The following is a 21,610-nucleotide window of genomic DNA, read 5'->3' as shown; positions in this document are numbered from 1 at the left end:
GGACACACGGACACACGGACACACGGACACACGGACACACGGACACAAAAAAAGAGCAGGAAAAAAAAGAGAGAGAACACACAATCTGTGAACTTAGCAACGTCTTTCTGAGTTATCACTCAGTCCCTGTTGGAATGGAGAAAATACAAAAAAGTGTGATCAGGTCATCTGGTTTTGTACCAGTGGAAGATTCAACTCTTGAATATGTTTGCTTTTTATCATATGGGGCGGCACGGTGGCTCAGTGGTTAGCACTGCTGCCTCACAGCGCCAGGGACCCGGGTTCAATTCCAGCCTCGGGCGACTGTCTGTGCGAACTTCACACATTCTCCGTGTCTGTGTGGGTTTCCTCCGGGTGCTCGGGTTTCCTCCCACAGTCCAAAGGTGTGCAGGTTAGGGTGGATTGGCCATGCTAAATTGCCCATAGTGTCCAGGGATGTTTAGGTTAGGTAGGTTAGACATGGGAAATTAGAGGAATGGGTCTCGGTGGGACCGGTTGGTCCGAATGGCCTGTTTCCACACTGTAGGGATTTTATGAAGATACCATCAAGCAAGAGGTGGAGGCAGAGGGGTAGAGAGAGAAGAGGATCACAGACGTCAGTGTTTCTCAATTTCTCATTGCTCAGTGAGAACCCAGTGCTTGGCCCTTGTAGTCTGGTGACTTAACCAGTGGTATAGCTGCTTTAACTACTACCACCGGTACTCACAGAGTACCACAGAGACGGGAAGTTCATGACAAGGTAAGGCACTAGCCCCTGATCACAGACACCTGCCCCACACTCCATTCTTTTCCACTTACACCAAGGGCACTTCCTGTTTCAGCCAAGAATTCAAAACACTAAAACATTCCTAAACGGCCCTAAAAAAATAACAGTCTCAAAACTACTGAAGAACTCAGTATTCACAGCCCCCGAATTCTACAACAGCTCACAACCCTCTGAGTGACAAAAATTCCACCTCATCTGTGAGGAATGACAGACCTCTTACCCAGGAGACTCCGAACCTGAGCCCTGCCCCTCGCTTTAAGCTGTCCAGCCTGTGACCCTGGTAAAACCTCAACATTTAAAACAAGATCATTTTTTTTTTTCGAAACTTCCGCATCTGAGCCCTCCCTACTCAAACTCTCAAAACAATTCAAATAACAAAACCAACCACATTACTTAACTAGGTTTTAAAAAAAAAGTAATCTCAATCAATACAAACGGAGGTTCAAGATGGCATCTGACAGAGCGGCAACTCTTTTGCAAACAGCATACGAAACAATACTTTTCACTATTTCAGTATGTGGCAGTAAATCCAATGTAACTGCACCATTTCACTCTACCTCCACGCTACCCTCTGACCTCCTCAAGACACAGTTTGGGGGTGGGGGAAAGTGGTGCTGTTGGCGAGACCTAAGACTGCTCACTAGAATTCCAGAGACAGGATGAACCAAGAGGCTTTCAGGAAAGCGGAACAAAACAGATTCCATTCAACTCGCCCCTCCGATATTAAAAAAAAGGAGGCATCTGGGCTTTCTCAAACTGCCTTTCCACACAGTGATCCAAGTAAAAAGAAAGACTTTTGTTCTAAAAGCTTTGTACTGGATGGTGTTGAGCTTCTCCAGTGTTGCTGGAGCTGCCCCCATCCAGGGCAAGTGGGGAGTATTCCATCACAATCCTGACTTGTGCCTTCTAGATGATGGGACAGGGTTTGGGGGAGTCAGGAGGGGAGTTACTCGCTGCAGGATTCCCAGCTTCTGACCTGTTCAAGGCACCACTGTGTTTATACCACAGGTCAAGTAGCTGGAGGATGTTACTGAAGTAGGGAAGGGATGGAGGAGCTTGGTAACCAGATGAGAAATTTGGTAATGGGTGGTGTGGGGTGGAAATGGGATTTGGTGAGGGGTTAGCGGAGTTTCAAATTTCATACAGAACGTCAGGAGGAGACCAGCGAGGACAGAGCCCAGGATATGAAATAGGTGTCTGATAAATTCATCTGATAATCCTCTAACCAATGGCAATCATATGTCCTACTTTACCAACATCTGACTGTCCCATGAGGAGAGATTAGTGAACACAGGCCCAGTTGAACCAGACTTCAGAAGAATTGGGTGGGTTTGGAGGGGGGGGGTGGAATCTGATTGAAATGTAGAGAATTCTATACAGGGCTGGACAGACTAGATGAAGAAAGAATGTTTCTCCTGGTTAGGGAGTCTAGAACCAGGAGAGACACGGCAGACCATTTGGGACAGAGATGAGGAAATATTTCTTCAATGAGAAGATGGTGAATCTGTGGGATTCTCTATCAGAGAAGGCTGTCACTGAATACAATTAAATAAGAAATAGATGCAACTTTAGATTTAAAAAGGCATCAAGGCGTATGGGAAGAAAGCAGGAATATGGAACGAAGATAGAATCATAGAATCCCTACAGTGTGGAAGCAGGCCATTCAGCCCATTGAGTTCGCACCAACCCTCTGAACAGCATCCCACCCATACCCACCCCACTACCCTGCATTTCCTGTGGCTACTCCACTTAGCGTCCAGGAACGGGCAATTTAGCATGGCCAATCCACCCTAACATGCACATCTTTGGACTGTGGGAGGAAGCTGGAGCACCCGGAGGAAACCCACGCAGATACGAGGAGAATGTGCAAACCCCACACAGACATCCGCCCGAGGGTGGGATTGAACCCGGGGCCCTGGTGCTGTGAGGCAGCAGCGCTAACCACTGAGCCACTGGGCCACCGGACGACCTGCAATGATCCTACACAATGGTGGAGCAGGCTCGGAGGACCAAACGGTCTGATTACGGGTATCCCCCCCTCCAAAGCAAAAAGACATTTTTTGAAACAAAAATAATGAAACATTGTTATCCCAGTGTAACCCACCCGATTCCCAGCCAATTTAACGGCTGGTTTCATTTCAAAAGTAAACTCCTGATTTGTTAAATGGGTTCAATAACACTGCCACATCTGGAGAGACAGCGAACTGTACAGCAAGAGACAGCACGCGTGAGGGTGCACGAGCGAGAGAGAGTTCAATCCAGTTCAAGAACAGTGGTCTTGCCCAGTGCACACCCGTTTACTATTTCACAGGTACGCTCGCTCAAAATTCACAAATTCAGGGACAACTGCAGAGTGAGAGAGGGGATTTAAAAAAAAAACGCCAGCAGAACCCACACAAATGCAACAACACACAATCCAACACAACCTTTTGGCTTTGGTATGTCCATGCCGCACAAAATCCCAAAAGTAACTGCCCACTGTGCACAAGAAACCGGAGACAATCCTGAGGGAAAAAGGTGGTTTGACACATCCTCACAACAAACCCATCTTGGGGATACACGATCACACACATACTGATCGGGATGGCATTCAAGATCGTTGACGCTGTCCAGGAGCGAGGCACATCGTAGCACAGATGTAAATTTAAACCTAACCTTTCTCTAGCTCTCATCCCCTTTCTCCCTAATTGCTCCAGCGACGCACTGTCTAACCATTTGAGCAGATACAGTTCAGTTCTGGATTAAAACGTTCTGGTGAAGGAGGGTTTATCGTGTTTGAGGAACTATTTAAATACAGATGTTGTTGCAGAAGAAGTAACAAAAGTCAGAGACCATGCCTGAAACTATTTTAGCCAAAAAAAAAATCCAATCCCATCACATGGAGAATATCCACACAACTACCTTCTCAGTTTTAAACCTGGAGTTCAGTATCCGATTGTTATAGCAACACTATTGGGTTGAACAGCCTGTTTCCGTGCTGAAAATGCTAAGGCGATATTATGCTTGCTCTTCCCGAATTTCCAAGGCCGTTTCTATCTGCGTTCAAGTGGTAAATACATACCTCTATCGTATCAATCAGGACGCAGCAACAGTCTGATAACATTACACTGCAACCCAAGATGGCAACCAACATGCTTGGTACATCAAACCACAACACTCACTTGCAGTTCCGTGGTTAACGACCATTTCAGTTTGATTCTGCGAAGGGAGACTGAAAAAGGTTGCTCCCTCAAACAGACATCTGTCCAATGCAGCATTAACAGAAACCACCAGATCAACCGCAGGCCTGTCACAGCGTCACCAAAGCAAGTAGCCCAGAGCCACACGGAACAGCAAGATCCCAAAAATCCAGCCCATGGGAAATTTTGGGCATAGAGGTGTGAACGACTCATGAGGAAAGTGGGAAGGAGGTAGCGGAGGAAGAAAAGGAAAGAAAGAAAGAAAGAAACAAAGGGGAAGTGAGGCAGACATTTGTTGGAATTCTGAAAATGACCGCACCCCTCCTGTGGACATGAAGCAAACCTGTTCGACAGGCAGCATTAGTTTGGGTGTGTCTGTGTGGGGTAGGAAATGCAACGTTACCTCATGAGTATACAGAAGATAACATATCTATTTCCAGCCCACAATAGGCAGCAAAAGTGGGACACAAGAATGTCAACGGCAAGTAACGCACTGGACCAAAGGTCACAACAATTAGAATTGCAATGATCTAAAAAGGAGAGGTCGTGGGTAGCACTGTTAGGCATAGCTCAGTGCACACTCCAGTGCTTTGAGCGTACATTACAGCCCTGGGCCACACTCCCAGCTGGTACAGTTGGTTCAGCTTTAATGTACGTTTCTTCAACGCGAATTGGATTGAACGTGATTAAAGATTATAGACCACTATTTGTGCAAACACAAACTTTGTTATTGGCTATAACACGGTTCCAACCCCATTCAGCTTAAATGGTGTGGCTATTGCGCACTTTTCTTATAACACTAGATCACACGAGAACGGAACTACGACATTATGGGGCGGCACGGTGGCTCAGTGGTTGGCTCAGTGGTTAGCACTGCTGCCTCACAACGCCAGGGACCCGGGTTCAATTCCACCCTCAGGTAACTATCTGTGTTGAGTTTGCACATTCTCCTCATGTCTGCCTGGGTTTCCTCTGGGTGCTCTGGCTTCCTCCCACTGTCCAAAGAAGTGCAGGGTAGGGTGGATTGGCCATGCTAAATTGCCCATAGTGTCAAGGGATGTGTAGATTAGGTGGGTTATAGGGGGAAATGGGTCTAGGTGGGATGCTCCATGGGTCGGTGTGGACTTATTGGGCCAAAGGGCCTGTTTCCACAGTGTAGGGATTCTACGTCAGAACCAACAGTACAAAGGTCGAATCCTGTACCGCGTGAGTGGATCAATCAATCATTCAGATGAAATGCTAAAACAGAGCCCATGCCTTGGCTCTCTCAGAAAGAGCGGCATGGGTGATGGGCTGACCGTAGTCAACGGTTTAACCCTTACCCAACAATCCAAAGCAACGATCCGATCGCTCAACTCATTCCGTTCTGTTGCCGTCCACAAATTGGTTTCCATTTTTCCCGTCTGAACCAGTCCCGTCTTTTGGGAAGCCCATTGGGATGGCCTGGGGTGGCAACATAACGCTACATAAATGCAGGCTTGGCCTTGTCCTTCAGACAATCGAATGACGGAGCCCACTTCGGTCAATTGCTTTAGAAAGCTCTCGGCCACGTTGAAGGGACATGGGCTGATGGGTCGAAAACCTAAGACCTTAGCAACCTTCCGTGTCAAACCACCCAGCGCAGTTTCTTGCGCATCTCCCTCCGATTTCCATCATTCCCACCTCTAGCCCTCATGGTCCCAATGCCTAAGCTCAGCTACTCCCTTCACAAACTGCTCTCGATATCCTCTATTAAAATAGATTGCTCCGAATTGACTGGCCTTTTTGCTAATATTAGCCTGTGCTGACATCGCATGTGGCGCAGAGTTAGAACGCTGGCTAGGATGTTAGAATGCACTGCTCAAACATCAGCTAAAATGCTCCACCACGATCTGCAATTATATTCGGAGAGCATCAGAAACCACACCAGTGAAATCTCGATTAAGAAAAAAGTGAAAGCCTGACGTTTTAAAAAAAGCATCATGTGTTAGACCATTCCACCTGGGACAATGTGTCAAATTCACAAAAGGGAAACTGTGGTTTATTCAAAAGTTTCTCTAGTCTCTACAAGTGGAGAAGTTCAGCTCGATTGATCTCATGACCCTCAATTCCACTTGCCTGCTTTTACCTTTCATTCCCCCTACTGATTAAAAATTGCTCTCTCTCTGCCTCAAAATACACTCAATAACCCAGCCTCGAAAGTAACAAAAAATGCCATACATTCACTCAAATCAAGTTGCCATTGTCTTACCAGACCATAGGGTTGTTCTCTAATGAGAGAGAAAGATGACTGGTGGTAGTTTAATCTGAGGGCCACCATGCCTCAGGTGAGGGGAGAGGTAGAGAAGGATGATCCTTCATGGTAACTTCAGTTGGTGTGGGGATTGAACCCATAACATTGGCGTCACACTGCTTCACACGCCAGTCATCTGGCCAACTGAGCTAAACCAACCCCCACTCATTCACTACCCTCAAAACAAATTCCTCATCGTCTCTGTGGGGCCCCTTAGCTGGAGATGTCGCACTCTGTTCCTACAGTCTCCCACGAGGGGAGACAATCTCTCCGCATTTACCCTATCACAAGAATCTTGTGTTTCAACAGCATTGCCTCTCATTATTCTAAACCCCAATGAGTAACAGGCCCGATCTACTCAACCTCTCCTCCATAAGAGGGTCTCTCCATACCCAAGATCAGCTGAGTGAAGCTTCTCTGCCTCCAATGCCAGTCTGTCTATCTTTCCTTCAATAAGGAGAACAGAACTGCTCACAGTTTCCTAGCTTGGGATCTGGCTAGCGCTTTGTATAGTTTTCCTCACGATATACTCGATTCCCTTTGAAATAAAAAGGCCAACATTTTATTTGCCTTCCCGATCACCCACCGAACTTGGATGCTAGCTTTTTCGCAATTCACGCACGAGGGCTCCCAATCCCACTCTTTCTCCACCTAAATAGTTTTCAGTTCCTCTATTCTTCCTCCCAAAAAAAGTGCGCAACTTCACATTTTCTTCCATCTGCCAAGCATTTTCCCCCTCACTGTACCTGCCTTTATCCTACATGTAAAACCGAAAGAACTGCAGATGCTGCAAATCAGATACAAAAATAGAAATTGCTGGAAAAGACCAGCAGGTCTGGTAGCACCGGTGGAGAGAAATCAGAGTTAACATTTTGGGTCGAGTGACCCTTCCTCAGAAACTTCAGTTCCAGCAATTTCTGTCTCTGCCTCTTGGCCACTTGTGTAGCCCTCATTACCTGCCTTCCCACCTTAATGTCATCCACAAACTTGATGACAGTTTGTTCATTCCATCACCCAAGCAAACAATATACAATAAATAACCCAGCACTCATCACACATTACCAATCTAAAAACGTCTTCCTTAGCCCAACTCCCTGTCTATTAGTTAGCCAATCCTCTATCCTTGTTAATATACCAAACCCAACATCGTGGTCTCATAGAATCCCTACAGTGTGGGAACAGGCCCTTCGGCCCAACAAGTCCACACCGACCCTCAGAGCATCCCACCCAGACCCATCCCCTATAACCCACTTAATCTACACACCCCTGAACACTACAGGCAATTTAGCATGGCCAATCCACCTAGCCTGCACATCTTTGCACCTTGGGAGGAAGCCGGAGCACCCGGAGGAAATCCACGCAAACACGGGGAGAATGTTCAAACTCAACACAGTCCACGAGGATGGAATCAAACCCGGTTCCCTGGTGCTGTGAGGCAGCAGTGCTAACCACTGAGCCACCGTGCCACCCTGGTCTGCTGCCCATTAAGTAGCCTTTTGTATGGTAACTTATTTAACACCTTTGTAGAAATCCAAATATTACATTTACCAGTTTTGCTTCCTCTTTCTAGATTATTACCTCTTTTAAAAAAAAGCTAGTGAATTTGTCAGGTAAGATTTTCCCTTCATGAAGTCATACTGACTATTTAATTTTATTTTGTACTTCTAATGGGTCTGCTCTGACTTCCTTTATATTTTCCACTTACATCCACCCAAGCTAACTGGCCATCCAGGGTGGACACACAAACGTTGGCACTTTATTCATTCATCTCACGACATGGATAAAGTTATCCTTTATTGTTCCATTTTCCTGTCGAAACAGAACAGGACTGCACGCAAAAAGAAACGCATTTTTAAGAGAGCCCTTCGTGACCTTAGGCCATTCCGAGGGCCATGGCTCAGCGGTCGAAATAGCTGAGCCATGAAGTGAAGATCGCCCCCTCCGTCGCCGCGGTTTGGGTTTAAAATAAAACTATTGTATTAGCACAAAACTAGGGAAACATGTTTGGGATAACACGGTGTAGAGCTGGATGAACACAGCAGGCCAAGCAGCATCAGAGGAGCAGAAAAGCTGACATTTCGGGCCTAGACCCTTCTTCAGAAATGGGGGAGGGGAAGGGGAAGGGGGTTCTGAAATAAATAGAGAGAGAGGGGGAGGAAGATAGAAGATGGATAGAGGAGAAGATAGGTGGAGAGGAGACAGACCGGTCAAAGAGGCGGGGATGGAGATCCACTGAGGTTCTTCCGGAGGGAGGAGGGTAACTTCTTCAAGGTAGGCATCCTTAGAAGAGGCTTCGCAGTGGGGTTAAAATTGTTTCAGAGATAGTAGGAACTGCAGATGCTGGAGAATCTGAGATAACAAGGTGTAGAGCTGGAACACAGCAGGCCAGGCAGCATCAGAGGAGCAGGAAAGCTGACGTTTCAGACCTAGACCCTTCATCAGAAATGGGGGAAGGGGAAGGGGGTTCTGAAATAAATAGGGAGAGAGGGGGAGGTGTCTGCTATTTCTAAGATGTCGGTGAAGGATAGTTATGTCTCTCATCCACGATTCAAACAATGAGGATGGCTACAGTCTGATAAAACAAAGGTGCAGCAAAAATAACTGCAGTTTAAAAAAATAAAGCAACTTTTAAAGTGTGATGGCGTTACATGCAGTACAAGGCTACAGGGAGAAAAGGCAGTGGAATAATTTGGAGAGGCAGTGATGATTGAAATGGGGCTAAATTACCTCCTCCTGTCCCATAACACTTCTGTGTCTGCAAATAGTCAGGGGAAATCTCTCGCCTCACAACAGAAGCAGAAAGCTGTTCACATGTTTTGAACATTCGCTGGATCAGAGGGAGGGGGATTCCCTCTGACAATAAAACAAACATTCCCAGGGACAGCAGAGAGGGACATTCCCCATAAGACACAAGCATCTGATCAGCAGCAGATTCATTCAGATTGTAATACGTTGTTCACCATGAAGAGTTTAGGCCTTGGGCAAACAGTGCAAAAGAGTTTCATGCAGAAGATCTTTCATTTCTGTAGCACCTTTCAGTCTTAAGCATTGTGCAATCAACGCAGCACTTTGTTTTTCTAGGGGGACGGTGGTCACAGAGTATCCCTGCGCACAGCAAGATCTCACAGGACAGAGGGGAGAGATATAAAAAGGGTCCAGAGGGGCAGTTATTTTTTTCCCCCCCACACAGAGGGTGGTGAGTGTCTGGAATAGGCTGCCAGAGGTAACGGTGGATGCGAGTACAATTTTGTCATTTGGAAATATTTGGACAGGTACATGGATAGGATAGGTGTGGAGAGGTATGAACCCAACGCAGGCAAATGGCACTAGATTAATTGTGAAAACTGGGTAGCATGGACAAGTTGGGCTGAAGGGTCTGTTTCCATGCTGCAAACCTCGATGACTACATGATAACAACCAGGTACTAAGTATCACGTGATGAAGGGCCAGTCTATAGGGGTCCATGGTGTCAGAGGGAATCTCAAAACCCTCTGTTCTTAAAGAAACATACAAGATCCGGAAGGGGCCTATCAGATTGGGTGTTGAATGGACATGCCCTTGTGTACAATTAAAAATTAAAAGGACCCCCTTTAAAGACAGAGGGATGACAAATATATTTTTCACTCTGCAAGGACCATTAGTCTGTAAAATCCTGTTCCCTAAAAACAGGGGAGTGAGAGGCAAGAAAAAAAACAAACAATTTAACAGAATCCGTACACAGTGTGGAAACAGGCCATTCGGCCCAACATGTCCACACCACCCCTCTTGACGTGGAGAGCAACTTAAGGAACTGAATGATGTTTCACTCTTTCCTGTCTGTATTCTTCTAACAGCAGCTGTTGGATATTTTAACTCTCCTGACAGCACAGAATCATTGAATCCCCACAGTGTTGAAGCAGGCCATTCAGCTTATTGGGTCCACACCAACACTCCAAAGAACATCTGAACCCACCCTATCCCTGTAACCTGCATTTCCCATTACTAACCCAACTATCCTGCACATCCCTGGAGACTATGGGCAATTTAGCATGGTCAATCCACCCTAACATTCATTGGATAAACATATGGATGATAATGGAATAGTTTAGGATAGATGGGCTTCGTAGGTCGGCGCAACATCGAGGGCCGAAGGGCCTGTATTGCGCTGTAATGTTCTATGTTCTAACCTGCGCATGTTTGGACTGTGGGAGCACCAGGAGGAAACACACGCAGACACAGGGAAAATATGCAAACTCCACACAGACAGTCACCCGAGATAGGAATCAAACCAGGGTCCCTTACACCATGAGGCAGCAGTGCTAACCACTCAGCCTCCAGTGGAGGCCTTAATGCAGCAGCTCATTGGAAATGTAGTAAATATGAATTTTATATTCTATTCACTGTAGTGGGGCTTGATCAATGAGGCAAAGCCGATACTTGAAACATCTTAGAAAAGCAGCCTTTTTGAAGAAAAAAGAAGAAAAGGCTCCCAAATGCTCCAGCCTTCCACACCACACCCCTTCACTCCACTGGCTTGCAGGAAGATGAAAGGGTATCTCATAAATGCAGGCCAGCCAGAATTCCTACACAGCACAAGAATGCTGTTATCTTTGATCAAGTAAACTCTCTCTTTCTCTCTCCCTGCACAGTAAATATAATCAGATTGTTTCCGGGAGAGGAGAGTGGTTTCTGGGAGGGAGGAAGAGGTAAATGGGGTTGAATTATATTTCCAAAGCGAAACGCATTGTTGGATTCAGCCAATGAGTCATGTCTGAGGTGACGTATTGCGACTGCAACAGATTTAGAAGGAACTTTGGGCCTATGACCTCAAAAGTGCAGGAGGGGCTTTCCATGCCCTGTGCTCGTGAGTCTATTGTAGATTAATGAATAATGAGCAATGAGAGAGAGATTGCGGGCAATAACTCCATTATATCCAAAGTCCAAAGATGTGCAGGTCAGGTGGATTGGACATGTGAAATGGACATGTGAAATTACCCAAAGGAAACAGGGACGGGCAGGCTAGGTGGGTTAGCCATGGGAGCAGCACGGTTACAGGGGTAAGGGATAGGGTGAGATGTTCTTCAGAGAGACAGTGTGGACTCAATGGGCTGAATGATGACGGCTAGTTTGTGAAACGAAGTCAGTCAATCTCCAGCCCCACGCTGAGTTCACAGAATTGAACTAAATTTTTTGCCCTTGCCCCTCTTGCCATTCTCTACTGAAACACTTCTCCCTCTTAAAAGGCCATTAACACCCAATGTCAAACCTAGTAATCTTTCCGAACTATCGACCCATTTCTTTTAGTGTATACGTACAGGAACACAAGGGATAGAGGCATGAGTAGGCCGTTTGGCCCCTTAATCCCGAACTGCCATTCAATGAGATCATATTGATCCAATTGTGACCTTAATTCCACTTATCTTCTGCCCTCGACTGTCGATTTTTAAAAACAAAACCCACCTAACTCGCCCTTTAATATAATCAATGGCCCAGCCTCTACTGCTAGCTGGGGAAGAGAATTCCATACACGAATGATCTTTAAGAGAAACTCTTCCTCATCTCCATCTTGATTGGGGCTGGGGGGCTACTCACTTCTGAACCATGGTCCCTCGTTGTAGACTGCCCCACAATTGCGGGCGGGGGGCAGAAAACACCACATCATCCCAGTTACAGCCCCATCAATCCCCCAGGATTTTATATTTCAACAAGACCACCTCTCATTCTTCTGAAATTTCAAATCTGTACAGGCCCCAACTGCAGCAGTTCAAGAAGGCAGCTCACCACGACCTTCGCAAAAGGGCAATAAATACTGGGACCAGCCAGAAATGCCCACGTCCCGTAAGTGAATAAAAACAAACCATTCGACCCATTTTGCATAAAGTAAGACCTGCATCAAACTGTTTGTAATCCCACTGCACCCTTTCTTCAGTAAAGGGATGAAAACTGTACATTGTATTCCTGATACAATTTCACCAAAACTCCACTGCACTCATTTAATCTCAACCTTGGGGGGTGGTGGGAAGAGACGTAACCACATTGTCACTGGACTAGAAATTCAGAACCCCAGGTTAATTGTTCCTGGGAGCTGGTTCAAATCCCAACAGAGAGTGGGTGGCTAATTCTAAATCCAATTTATAAACCTAAATAAAATGACAGTCTAATGAGTAAAGCATGTTGAACGTCATTTAAAAAAAAACCAGCTGGGTCCTTTAGGGAAGGAAACCTGCCATCCTTACTGGTCTGGCCTACATGTGACTCCAGACTCATAGCAATGTGTTCAGTCTTAACTGCCCTCTGGGCAACAAATGCTAGCTTCAGTAATGTCCACATCCTGTGTTTGAATATAAATAAAGCAACAATCTGACTGGTTATAGTGCCTTTAGCTTGGCTTCGGGTCTCACAAGTACACTAACCATTTGACACAGAGCCCAAGACGTTAAAGCTTGGTCAAAAATGGTGGTTTAACACATATCTTAATGGTGGGGTGGGTGGGGTGGGTGGGGAGGTGATTTAGGGAGTATGAACACAGGTCCAGAGATAGCTAAAGACATGCTTTCCAATGCTGAACAGATGCAGAAGCAGAGGTGGTTTCTGGACCTGGAGGAGGTTACAAAAACAGGGAGGGGTCAGGCAAAGAAAGCATTTAAAAACAAGAATGAGAACTTTTAAAAATAAATGAAGAGCCAATCTAGGTCAGCTAACACAGGAGGGTTTAGCGATGTGGGCAGCAGAACTGGAAAATGGGCAGAGTCTCAAACCCCAGTTTTGAGAGCGAGGGGCATGACAAGATGGCAGCAGAATAGTCGGGGGGGAGGTGGAGAAGAACTGAGTTTATGTGTGTCTATTTGATAATAATGGATCTATCACTGTTACTCACCAATCATTATAAACAGCTCTACCCAGAGTAAGGGTCTAGGCCCGAAACGTCAGCCTTTCTGCTCGGCCTTCTGTGTTCATCCAGCTCTGCACCAACATCAGACTCTGGTTCCTTACCACTGCTCACTAAAACCGGTTCTAACAGAGAGTCAGGACTCTAGCCTGCTCACAACCACATCCCCACCAAACTAAATCCTCCAATTCTCTCAAAAACTGAAAATATTCCAACATCACCAGCCACTTCAAACGACTGCATGTTAAAACAATTATTTTTAAAACAAAAAAGTACTTAAAAGAGAAAAAAAAACTCCCTTGTATTGTGTAGCCTGCAGTGAAAATGTAAATAAAGGCCGACTCATGATCCTATCGAGGAGAGTCTAAGCGACCGAGAGATAGATAGATAGATAGATAAAGTGCATGTTGGAAATCAGATATTCTCAGACAAAGGCTAAAGCACTCCCACACGTCCAGAAAAATACCTTTGTTTCTGGAAGGTTGAGAAACAAAATAGAACACGCCTAATTCGTTTAAAAAAAAACTATTTCTCCCCTGTTTTGAAATGGTGAGGGGTGGAGTTGGATTTTTAAATAGATGCAGTTGGTTTGTGTGTGTGCATGTGTTGTAGGAAGAAAAAGAAAAAAAAAACTGGGTTCTGCCCTCGGGGTAATTTGAGCTCACCCGTTCGCTGTAACTTTACACCAAAAGAAGAAAAAAACAGCTCTGCTTCATCAGGGATCAGAGGGAGTAGGGAATTGTACTGCAACTGTATTGAGACGAAAGAGAGAAGAAGCAGAGAGACACAAAGCGTAGCCATTTCAAACTAAATTCCCTCTTTCCCAATTTTAAATCATTCACGACCAAGAATATACAATATACACACACCTCCCACCTGTATCAAGCCACACCTAAATAATGGCGATCCTAAACATGGGCCATGTTATTTTTTTTTGGCTAGGAAAGCAAGCGCTACTTCTCAAAGGAAACCAAGCCTGAATTTGCTGCAGTTAACGTTACGAGTCTTACCAGTCCACATCTGAAGTAGCAAGGCGAGAGGAATCAGATGTAACGTAGCCATTGCCGAATGAAATGTGCAAGCTGGTAGATTTCACTTGATAATGGAGCCGCAGATTCCCAGTGAAACCGAATCAGTCCCTCAGAGGATCTTGTTATTCGTCTGTCTTGGTGTCCTGTTGGTCTCTCTATCGCAACTCTCCGCGAACGTCGCCTATTCCGTTCTCTCTCGCTCTCTTGACTGGCTACACCCTCGATACTTGCCCATGTAAAAAACCCTCTGCTTCCCAGTATCGACTGAAAGACTCCGCCTCTTTAAGGCCTGTTTTTCTCTCTCTCACTCTCAAACACGGTTTTTCCTCTCCCACCCAGTCAGAAAGCGAAAGCACGTTCTACCGAACGAAGGAAGGTGTGTGCCGCGTTACAAAGCGAAATGGGAGGGAGCATTGAGGCAGAGTACGAGATGTGGTGTGGAATTGGGGGGTGGTTTACCCACATTCAGTATTCAAACCTGAGCAAGTTTCCTTTGCAAGGGCTGTGTTTCTGGTTAAAGGGGGCTCGTCTGTTTCAGGGCGATCTGTGTGTTCACCACTCACCATAGCTTTCGGCACGGGGGGAGCGCCGCACTGTCGGAGGGTCAGTGCTGAGGGAGTGGGCACTGTCGGAGGGTCAGTGCTGAGGGAGTGGGGCACTGTCGGAGGGTCAGTGCTGAGGGAGCGCCGCACTGTCGGAGGGTCAGTGCTGAGGGAGCGCCGCACTGTCGGAGGGTCAGTGCTGAGGGAGTGGGCACTGTCGGAGGGTCAGTGCTGAGGGAGCGCCGCACTGTCGGAGGGTCAGCGCTGAGGGAGCACCGCTCTGTCGGAGGGTCAGCGCTGAGGGAGCACCGTCCTGTCACTGGCGCCATCTCAGAAATGTACTGTTAAAATGAGTGTCCTACCTGTTTTATGAGGTTTAAATTATCCTAAGGCCAGTTTTGGAATGTGAAGTGGGAAGTTTCTCTCAGTCGTGGAGCAAATATTTATTCCTCAATCAACATCACTTGAAGAAAATTCTCGGATCTGGTATGTTGCTGCACAGAAATTTGTTGCTGACTTTATTATACTACCACAGAAAGTACGTTTTGCAAAGAAATGTCTTTGGCTGTGATGAGCTTTGGGGCATCCCTAAATGTTGAAAGTGCTATAGAAATGCAGCTTAATGCACTCCTGGCACCAGCATGATTCCAGCTTCCTGGAAGTTATGAGTGTTTGGCTCCACTTGGTGACACTGCTGGCGTAGTTTTATTGAAACCTTCCTGCTCCTCTGATGCTGCTTGGCCTGCTGTGTTCGTCCAGCTCTACACCTTGTTATCTCAGATTCTCCAGCGTCTGCAGTTCCTACTGTCTCTGGAGATGTCAGTTTGGATTGTATATGTCATTATGGCTGCCTGGCCAATCAGTGCAATCATAGCTCCTGAGATTTCAGCACACATTTCTTGGCTGACCCTGGAGTGCCAGTACAGAGGGAATGCTGCACTGATGTCTCTCCTTTCTTGGACATGTTATTAAACTAGTGACGTGTTGACTACCCTCGGAGAGCCTCTGGGGGCCGTGTCGAAGGAACACAGGGATAATGCATCCTGGTTTACTGTCCAACGTCTTATCTATGAATTTAACATTCATGGCTGTTAACACATGGGATCTTTCTGTCGGCGAAGTGGCCTTTTCTATATTAGGACAATGACTAATCCCCGAAACAACTCCATCATCTGTCAAATACTTTGGGATATGCTCCAGGTTGCGAAAGGTGCTATATAAGTGTACCTGCTTTTATGATTCACCTGCCGTTTCTAAACTAAAACCAAAAACTGCGGATTGGAGATTCTGAAACAGGAACAGAAATTGCTGGAGAAACTCAGCAGGTCTAGCAGCATCTCTGTGAAGAAAGTTAATGCTTCGAGTCCAATGACTGATGAAGACTCTGCTTTCTTCCCACAGATGCTGCCAGACCCTACCGAGTTTCTCCTGCAATTTCTGCTCTTGCCCCATGCTCCTTTGTTCCCTTATGGCTGAGTTTACACAGCCTTCTGAGGGAGTGAATCCCAAAGATTACCACCTCTTCCTTCTCTTAGTCATAAATGGACTGACTCCTCAACCTGAGACTGCGACTTTCATCACTTTCTCCAGTTCTGAACTCTCTAGCCGGGGGCAGATAGCATCTCAGCATTGATCCTGAAAATTCCTCAAAAAGTGGCCCCAAGCCCCTTTTATTTGTTGACCTAAACTGATCCTGGTTCAGCTGTACCTCCATTTGGAACACCTACACTCGGTTCGCACTAAACAACTGCACCTTCCAGTCGCGAACCATTTCAACTCCCCCTCCCATTCCTTCGACGACATGTCCATCCTGGGCCTCCTGCAGTGCCACAACGATGCCACCCGAAGGTTGCAGGAATAACACCTCATATTTCGCTTGGGAACCCTGCAGCCCAATGGTATCAATGTGGATTTCACAAGTTTCAAAATCTCCCCTCCCCCTACCGCATCCCAAAACCAGCCCAGCTTGTCCCTTCCTCCCTAACCTGTCCTTCTTCCCAACTATCCCCTCCTCCCACCTCAAGCCCCACCCCATCTCCTACCTACTAACCTCATCCCACCCCCTTGACCTGTCCGTCCTCCCTGGACTGACCTATCCCCTCCCTACCTCCCCACCTACACTCACCTTTACTGGCTCCACCCCTGCCTCTTTGACCTGTCCGTCCCGTCCCCTCTCCTCTCCATATCTTCTCCTCTATCCATCTTCTATCCACCTCCCCCTCCCTCGCTATTTATTTCAGAACCCCCTTCCCCTCCCCCATTTCTGAAGAAGGATCTAGGCCCGAAACGTCAGCTTTCCCGCTCCTCTGATGCTGCTTGGCCTGCTGTGTTCATCCAGCTCTACACCTTGTTATCTCTTGAAACTAAACCTCTTTGTTTCCTCTCTTCTTCATCTCACTGAGTCCCTAATGTTCTACAAATCTGCGTTCTCCGCCTGCCCTCCTGCCTCTTGTACATTTCCATCACTCCACTTTTGAAGGGTATGCTTTGGCCTACCCAGTCTGTACCAACAAAAAAAACTACTATTCTAAATCTACATTAAAATCACAGAGATGTACAGTCCAGCTCGTACATGCCAAACAGATATCCTAAATTAATCTAATCCCATTTGCCAGCATTTGGCTCATATTTCCTCTAAACTCTTCCTATTCATCTACCCATCTGGATGCCTTTTAAATGATGTAATTGTACTAGCCCCCACGACATCCTTTGGCACCTCATTCCATACACGCACCACCCTCAGTCCCTTTTAAATCTTTCCCCTCTCACCTTATACCTATGCCCTCTAGTTTTGGACTCCCCCCAACCCGAAGAAAAGACTTTCTCTATTCACCATATCCATGCCCCTCATGATTTTATAAACCTCTATAAGGTCACTCCTCAGCCTCCGATGCTCCAGCAAAAATAGCACCAGCCTATTCAGCCTCTCCCTATAGCTGAAACTCTCCAACCCTGGCAACATCTTTGTAAATCTTTTCTGAATCCTTCCAATAGCAGGGTGATCAGAATTGAACGCAATATTCCAGGAGACCTACTGTCCCGCACTAGGCCCCATAGACTTGAATGATACGACATTTCAAGTGCTCATCCCAGTACCTTTTTAAAGTTTCCTGCTTCAACTACTCCCTTCCCAGGCAGTGCATTCCAAACCCTCACCACCCTCAGGGTGAAATAAAATTTCCTGAAATCCCCTCCCAGCCTCCTGCCTTTCACTTTAAGATTAAGGCCTTTAAGATGCTCAGTAAAACCCACTGTCTTCACATTCCCCTTCTGTAGCTCCGTGTCAACATTTTGCTTTGGTCATTCTCAGGGAGCTGTTTTGTCTGTATTAAAGGCGTAAGTGCAAGGGTCTGAATTATTTAGTGCTGTGGGCCCCACTGTAATTGCCACTTTAAGAGGGTTTGTCGGAGGGGGATGCTGGAAGCTGTGGTGTTTGTGCTTGGACTGAGAGCGTTGAATTAAAGGCGCTGCTTGAGTTCTTGGCTGTAGCCAGGATTTTCTCATTGATAATCGGGGTGGAGGAGAACAGCAGTACAGACAGCCAGCCTAAGGGACTGGGCTGGGTAGACTGAAACATCATAGATGATGCTGCTTGGCCTGCTGTGTTCATCCAGCTCTGCACCTTGTTGTCTTGGATTCTCCAGCATCTGCAGTTCCTACTATCTCTGGGTAGACTGAAAAGAGGTTGTGATTGGGGCTGGCTTTTACAAGCTTCCATAATTCCTGGCCGCACAACACTTGTATTATTGCAGGACAACTGCTGTTGTGCCCGCCCGTCTAATTGTACCAGAGATAACAAGGCATGAACACAGCAGGCCAAGCAGCATCATTCAGATTCTCCAGCATCTGCAGTTCCTACTATCTCTGTCTAATTGTACCGACTGTTTATTTAAGCCTAGAGCTCTTCCTATATGTTTAAGCGTCTTTTTTTTTTACTCATGCATGGGTGAGGTTGGTTAGGCTAGCAACTGTGGCCCATTCTAGAGGGCGGTTAACAGTCAACCACGTTGCTGTGGGTCTGGAGTCACATGTAGGCCAGATCAGGCAAGATTTCTTTCCCGAAAGGGAACATCCTTCTGCAGCCCCTGGTTCCTCCACACAACCTGTTCCTCCACCCATCTTTGTGTCACCTACAAATTTAGCAGCAATGCCATCAGGTCCTGTGTCCAGATTGTTAATGTATGATGCGAATAGTTGTGGTCCCAGCACTGACCCCCTGCAGAACTCCACTAGTCACCAGCTGCCATCCTGAAAAGGACCCCTTTTCAACCCTATTCTCTGCCTTCTACCAGTCAGCCAATCCTCTATTTATTTCACTACCTTGCCCCTCGGGCTCTGATCTTATTTAGCAACCTTCAGTCCTGACAAAGGGTTTCAGCCCGAAACATTGACTTTCCTGCTCCTCGGATGCTGTCTGGCCTGCTTTACTTTTATTGCTTCACATTTATAGACTCCAAATAGACACCTCCACTGGCTCTCCTTTCTCTAACTTATTCATTACCCCCTCAAAGAATTCCAGCAGATTTATCAGGCATAACCTGCCTTTGATGAAGCTGTGCTGTCTCAGCCCTATTTTACCATGTACTCTGCAATCTAATCCTTAATAATGGACTCTAAAATGTTACTAATGACCGTGGTCAGGCTAATGGCTTATTGTTTCCTCTCTTCTGCCTCTCTCTAAACAGGGCTGTTACGTTACCTATTTTCCAGTCCTCTGGCACCAGTCATTCCTGAAAGATTACCACCAATACCTGTACAATCAACTCAGTGATCTCCTTAAGAAACCTGGGGTGTGGCCCATCCAATCAGGTTGATTTATCTACCATCAGACCTTTCAGCATCCCTGGCATCTTCTCCTCAGTGATGGTCACTACATTCACCTCTGCCCCCTGACTCCCTTGAAATTCTGGTATACCGCTGATGTCTTACATCGTGAAAATTTATGCAAAATACCTATTCAGTTAGAGAGTCACAGAACTGTACAACATGGAAACAGACCCTTCGGTCTAAATCGTCCATGCCAACTGGATATCCTAAATTAATCGAGACCCATTTGCCAGCATTTGGCCCATATTCCCTCCAAACCCTTCCTATTCATATAACCATCCAGATGCTTTTCAAATGCTGTAATTGTACCAGCCTCCTCCACATATTCTGGCAGCTTATTCCATAAACGCACCATCCTCTGCTTGAAAAAGTTGCCCTTATAGGTCCCTTTTAATTTTTTCCATTTCACCTTAAACCTGTGCTGTCCCGTTTTGGACTCCCCTACCCTGGGGAAAAGACCTTGGCTATTCACCCTGTCCATGCCCCTTCATGATTTTATAAACCTCTGTAAGGTCACCCCTCAGACTCTGAAGCTCCAGGGAAAATAGCCCTAGCCTTTCAGCGTCTCCCTATAGCTTAAACCCTCCAACCCTGATAACATCCTTGTAAATCTTTTCTGAACCCTTCAAGTTTCACAAGGTGCTTCCTACAGCAGGGAGAGCAGAATTGCACACAGTATTCCAAAAGCAGTCTAACTAATGTCCTGTACAATCACATGACCTTCCAACTCCTATACTCAATGCACTGACCAATAAAGGCATGCATACCAAACACCTTCTCTACTATCCTGCAACTCCACTTTCAAGGAACCTGCACTCCAAGGTCTCTCTGTTCAGCAACACTTCCCAGGACCTTAACATTAAGTGTATAAGTCCTGCCCTGATTTGCCTTTCCTAAATGCAGCACGTCCCATTTATCTAAATTAAACTTCATCTGCCACTCCTCAGCCCATCTGATCAGAGACCTGTTGTACTCTGAGGTAACCTTCTTTGCTGCCCACTACACCTCCAACTTTGGTGTCATTTGCAAACCTATGAATCATAATCACCTATGTTCACACCCAAATCATTTATATAAATGACAAAAAGCAGTGGACCCAGCGCTGATCGTTGTGGCACACCGCTGGTCACAGGCCTCCAGTCTGAAAAACAACCCTCCCCAACCACCACTGTCTGTTTCCTACCTTTGAGCCAGTTCTGTATCCAAATGGCTAGTTCTCCCTGTACTCCATGTGATCTAACATTGTTAAGAAGATTACCATGTGGAACCTTGTCGAACGCTTCGCTGAAGACTTCCATTCAATGGATCACTTCCATCGGTCTTCCCTCATAGATCCTCTTCGTTACTTCTTCTTCTGCCATTTATTTGTTCCATATTGTTGCTACTCCAACCCCAGCTTCCAGCGGTCCAATGTCCATTTTTGCCCCTCTCTTATTTTTCAGGTACATAAAAATACTCTTGCAATCTTCTTTTATATTAGTAGCTACCTTGCTCTCCTATTTCATCGACTCGCCTTTTTTGTTTTAGTTATCCTCTGCTGGTTTTAAAAGGCTCCCAAATCATCTAGGTTACCACTAATATTCACCACATTGTCTGTAAGGGATAACATGGAAAGGGAGGGGTGTAGGGGCTAGAAGAGATTACAGAGATAGGGAAGGGTGTAGGGGTTGGACGAGGCTACAGAGATAGGGAGGGGTGTAGGGATTGGATGAGACTACAGAGATAGGGAGGGGTGTAGGGGCCGGAGGAGGTTACACAGATACAGAAGGGGGTAGAGGCCTGGAGGAGGCTACAGAGATAGGGAGGAGGTTAGGGCTTGGAGGAGACTACAGAGAGAGGGAGGAGGGTAGGGCTTGGAGGAGGCTACAGAGATAGGGAGGGGTGTAGGGCCTGGAAGAGGCTACAGAAATAGGGAGGAGGGTAGGGGCCAGAGGAGGTTACAGAGATGGGGAGGGGTATATGGGCTGGAGGAGCTTACAGAGATAGGGAGGGGAATAGGGGCTGTAAGAGGTTACAGAGATAGGGAGGGGAATAAGGGCTGTAAGAGGTTACAGAGATAGGGAGGGATGTTGGGGCTGGAGGAGGTTACAAAGATAGGGAGGGGTATTGGGGCTGGAGGGGTGGA

At 46.5% G+C, this 21,610-nt stretch overlaps 1 protein-coding gene across 2 annotated transcripts in view; it reads right to left on the bottom strand.

Moving 5' to 3' along the window:
• The window catches only part of LOC109923671 (nectin-2-like), a 56,271-nt gene extending 41,690 nt beyond the window's left edge, over window positions 1-14,581 (bottom strand). Inside the window, exon 1 of one of the 2 annotated variants that reach the window (XM_048620535.1) lies at window positions 14,096-14,581. In XM_048620535.1, coding sequence (XP_048476492.1) covers window positions 14,096-14,147 — 52 coding nt within the window. In that variant the 5' untranslated portion in view covers window positions 14,148-14,581. The remainder of the gene's footprint in view (window positions 1-14,095) is intronic. The other variant, XM_048620534.1, reaches the window with a different exon arrangement.
• Window positions 14,582-21,610: the final 7,029 nt, after the last annotated feature.

Source organism: Rhincodon typus, chromosome 47 (assembly GCF_021869965.1).
Source record: "Rhincodon typus isolate 14 chromosome 47, sRhiTyp1.1, whole genome shotgun sequence".
Classification (NCBI taxonomy): domain Eukaryota; kingdom Metazoa; phylum Chordata; class Chondrichthyes; order Orectolobiformes; family Rhincodontidae; genus Rhincodon; species Rhincodon typus.
The sequence above is the reverse complement of the archived record's forward strand: the minus strand, read 5'-3'. Positions and strand labels throughout refer to the sequence as shown.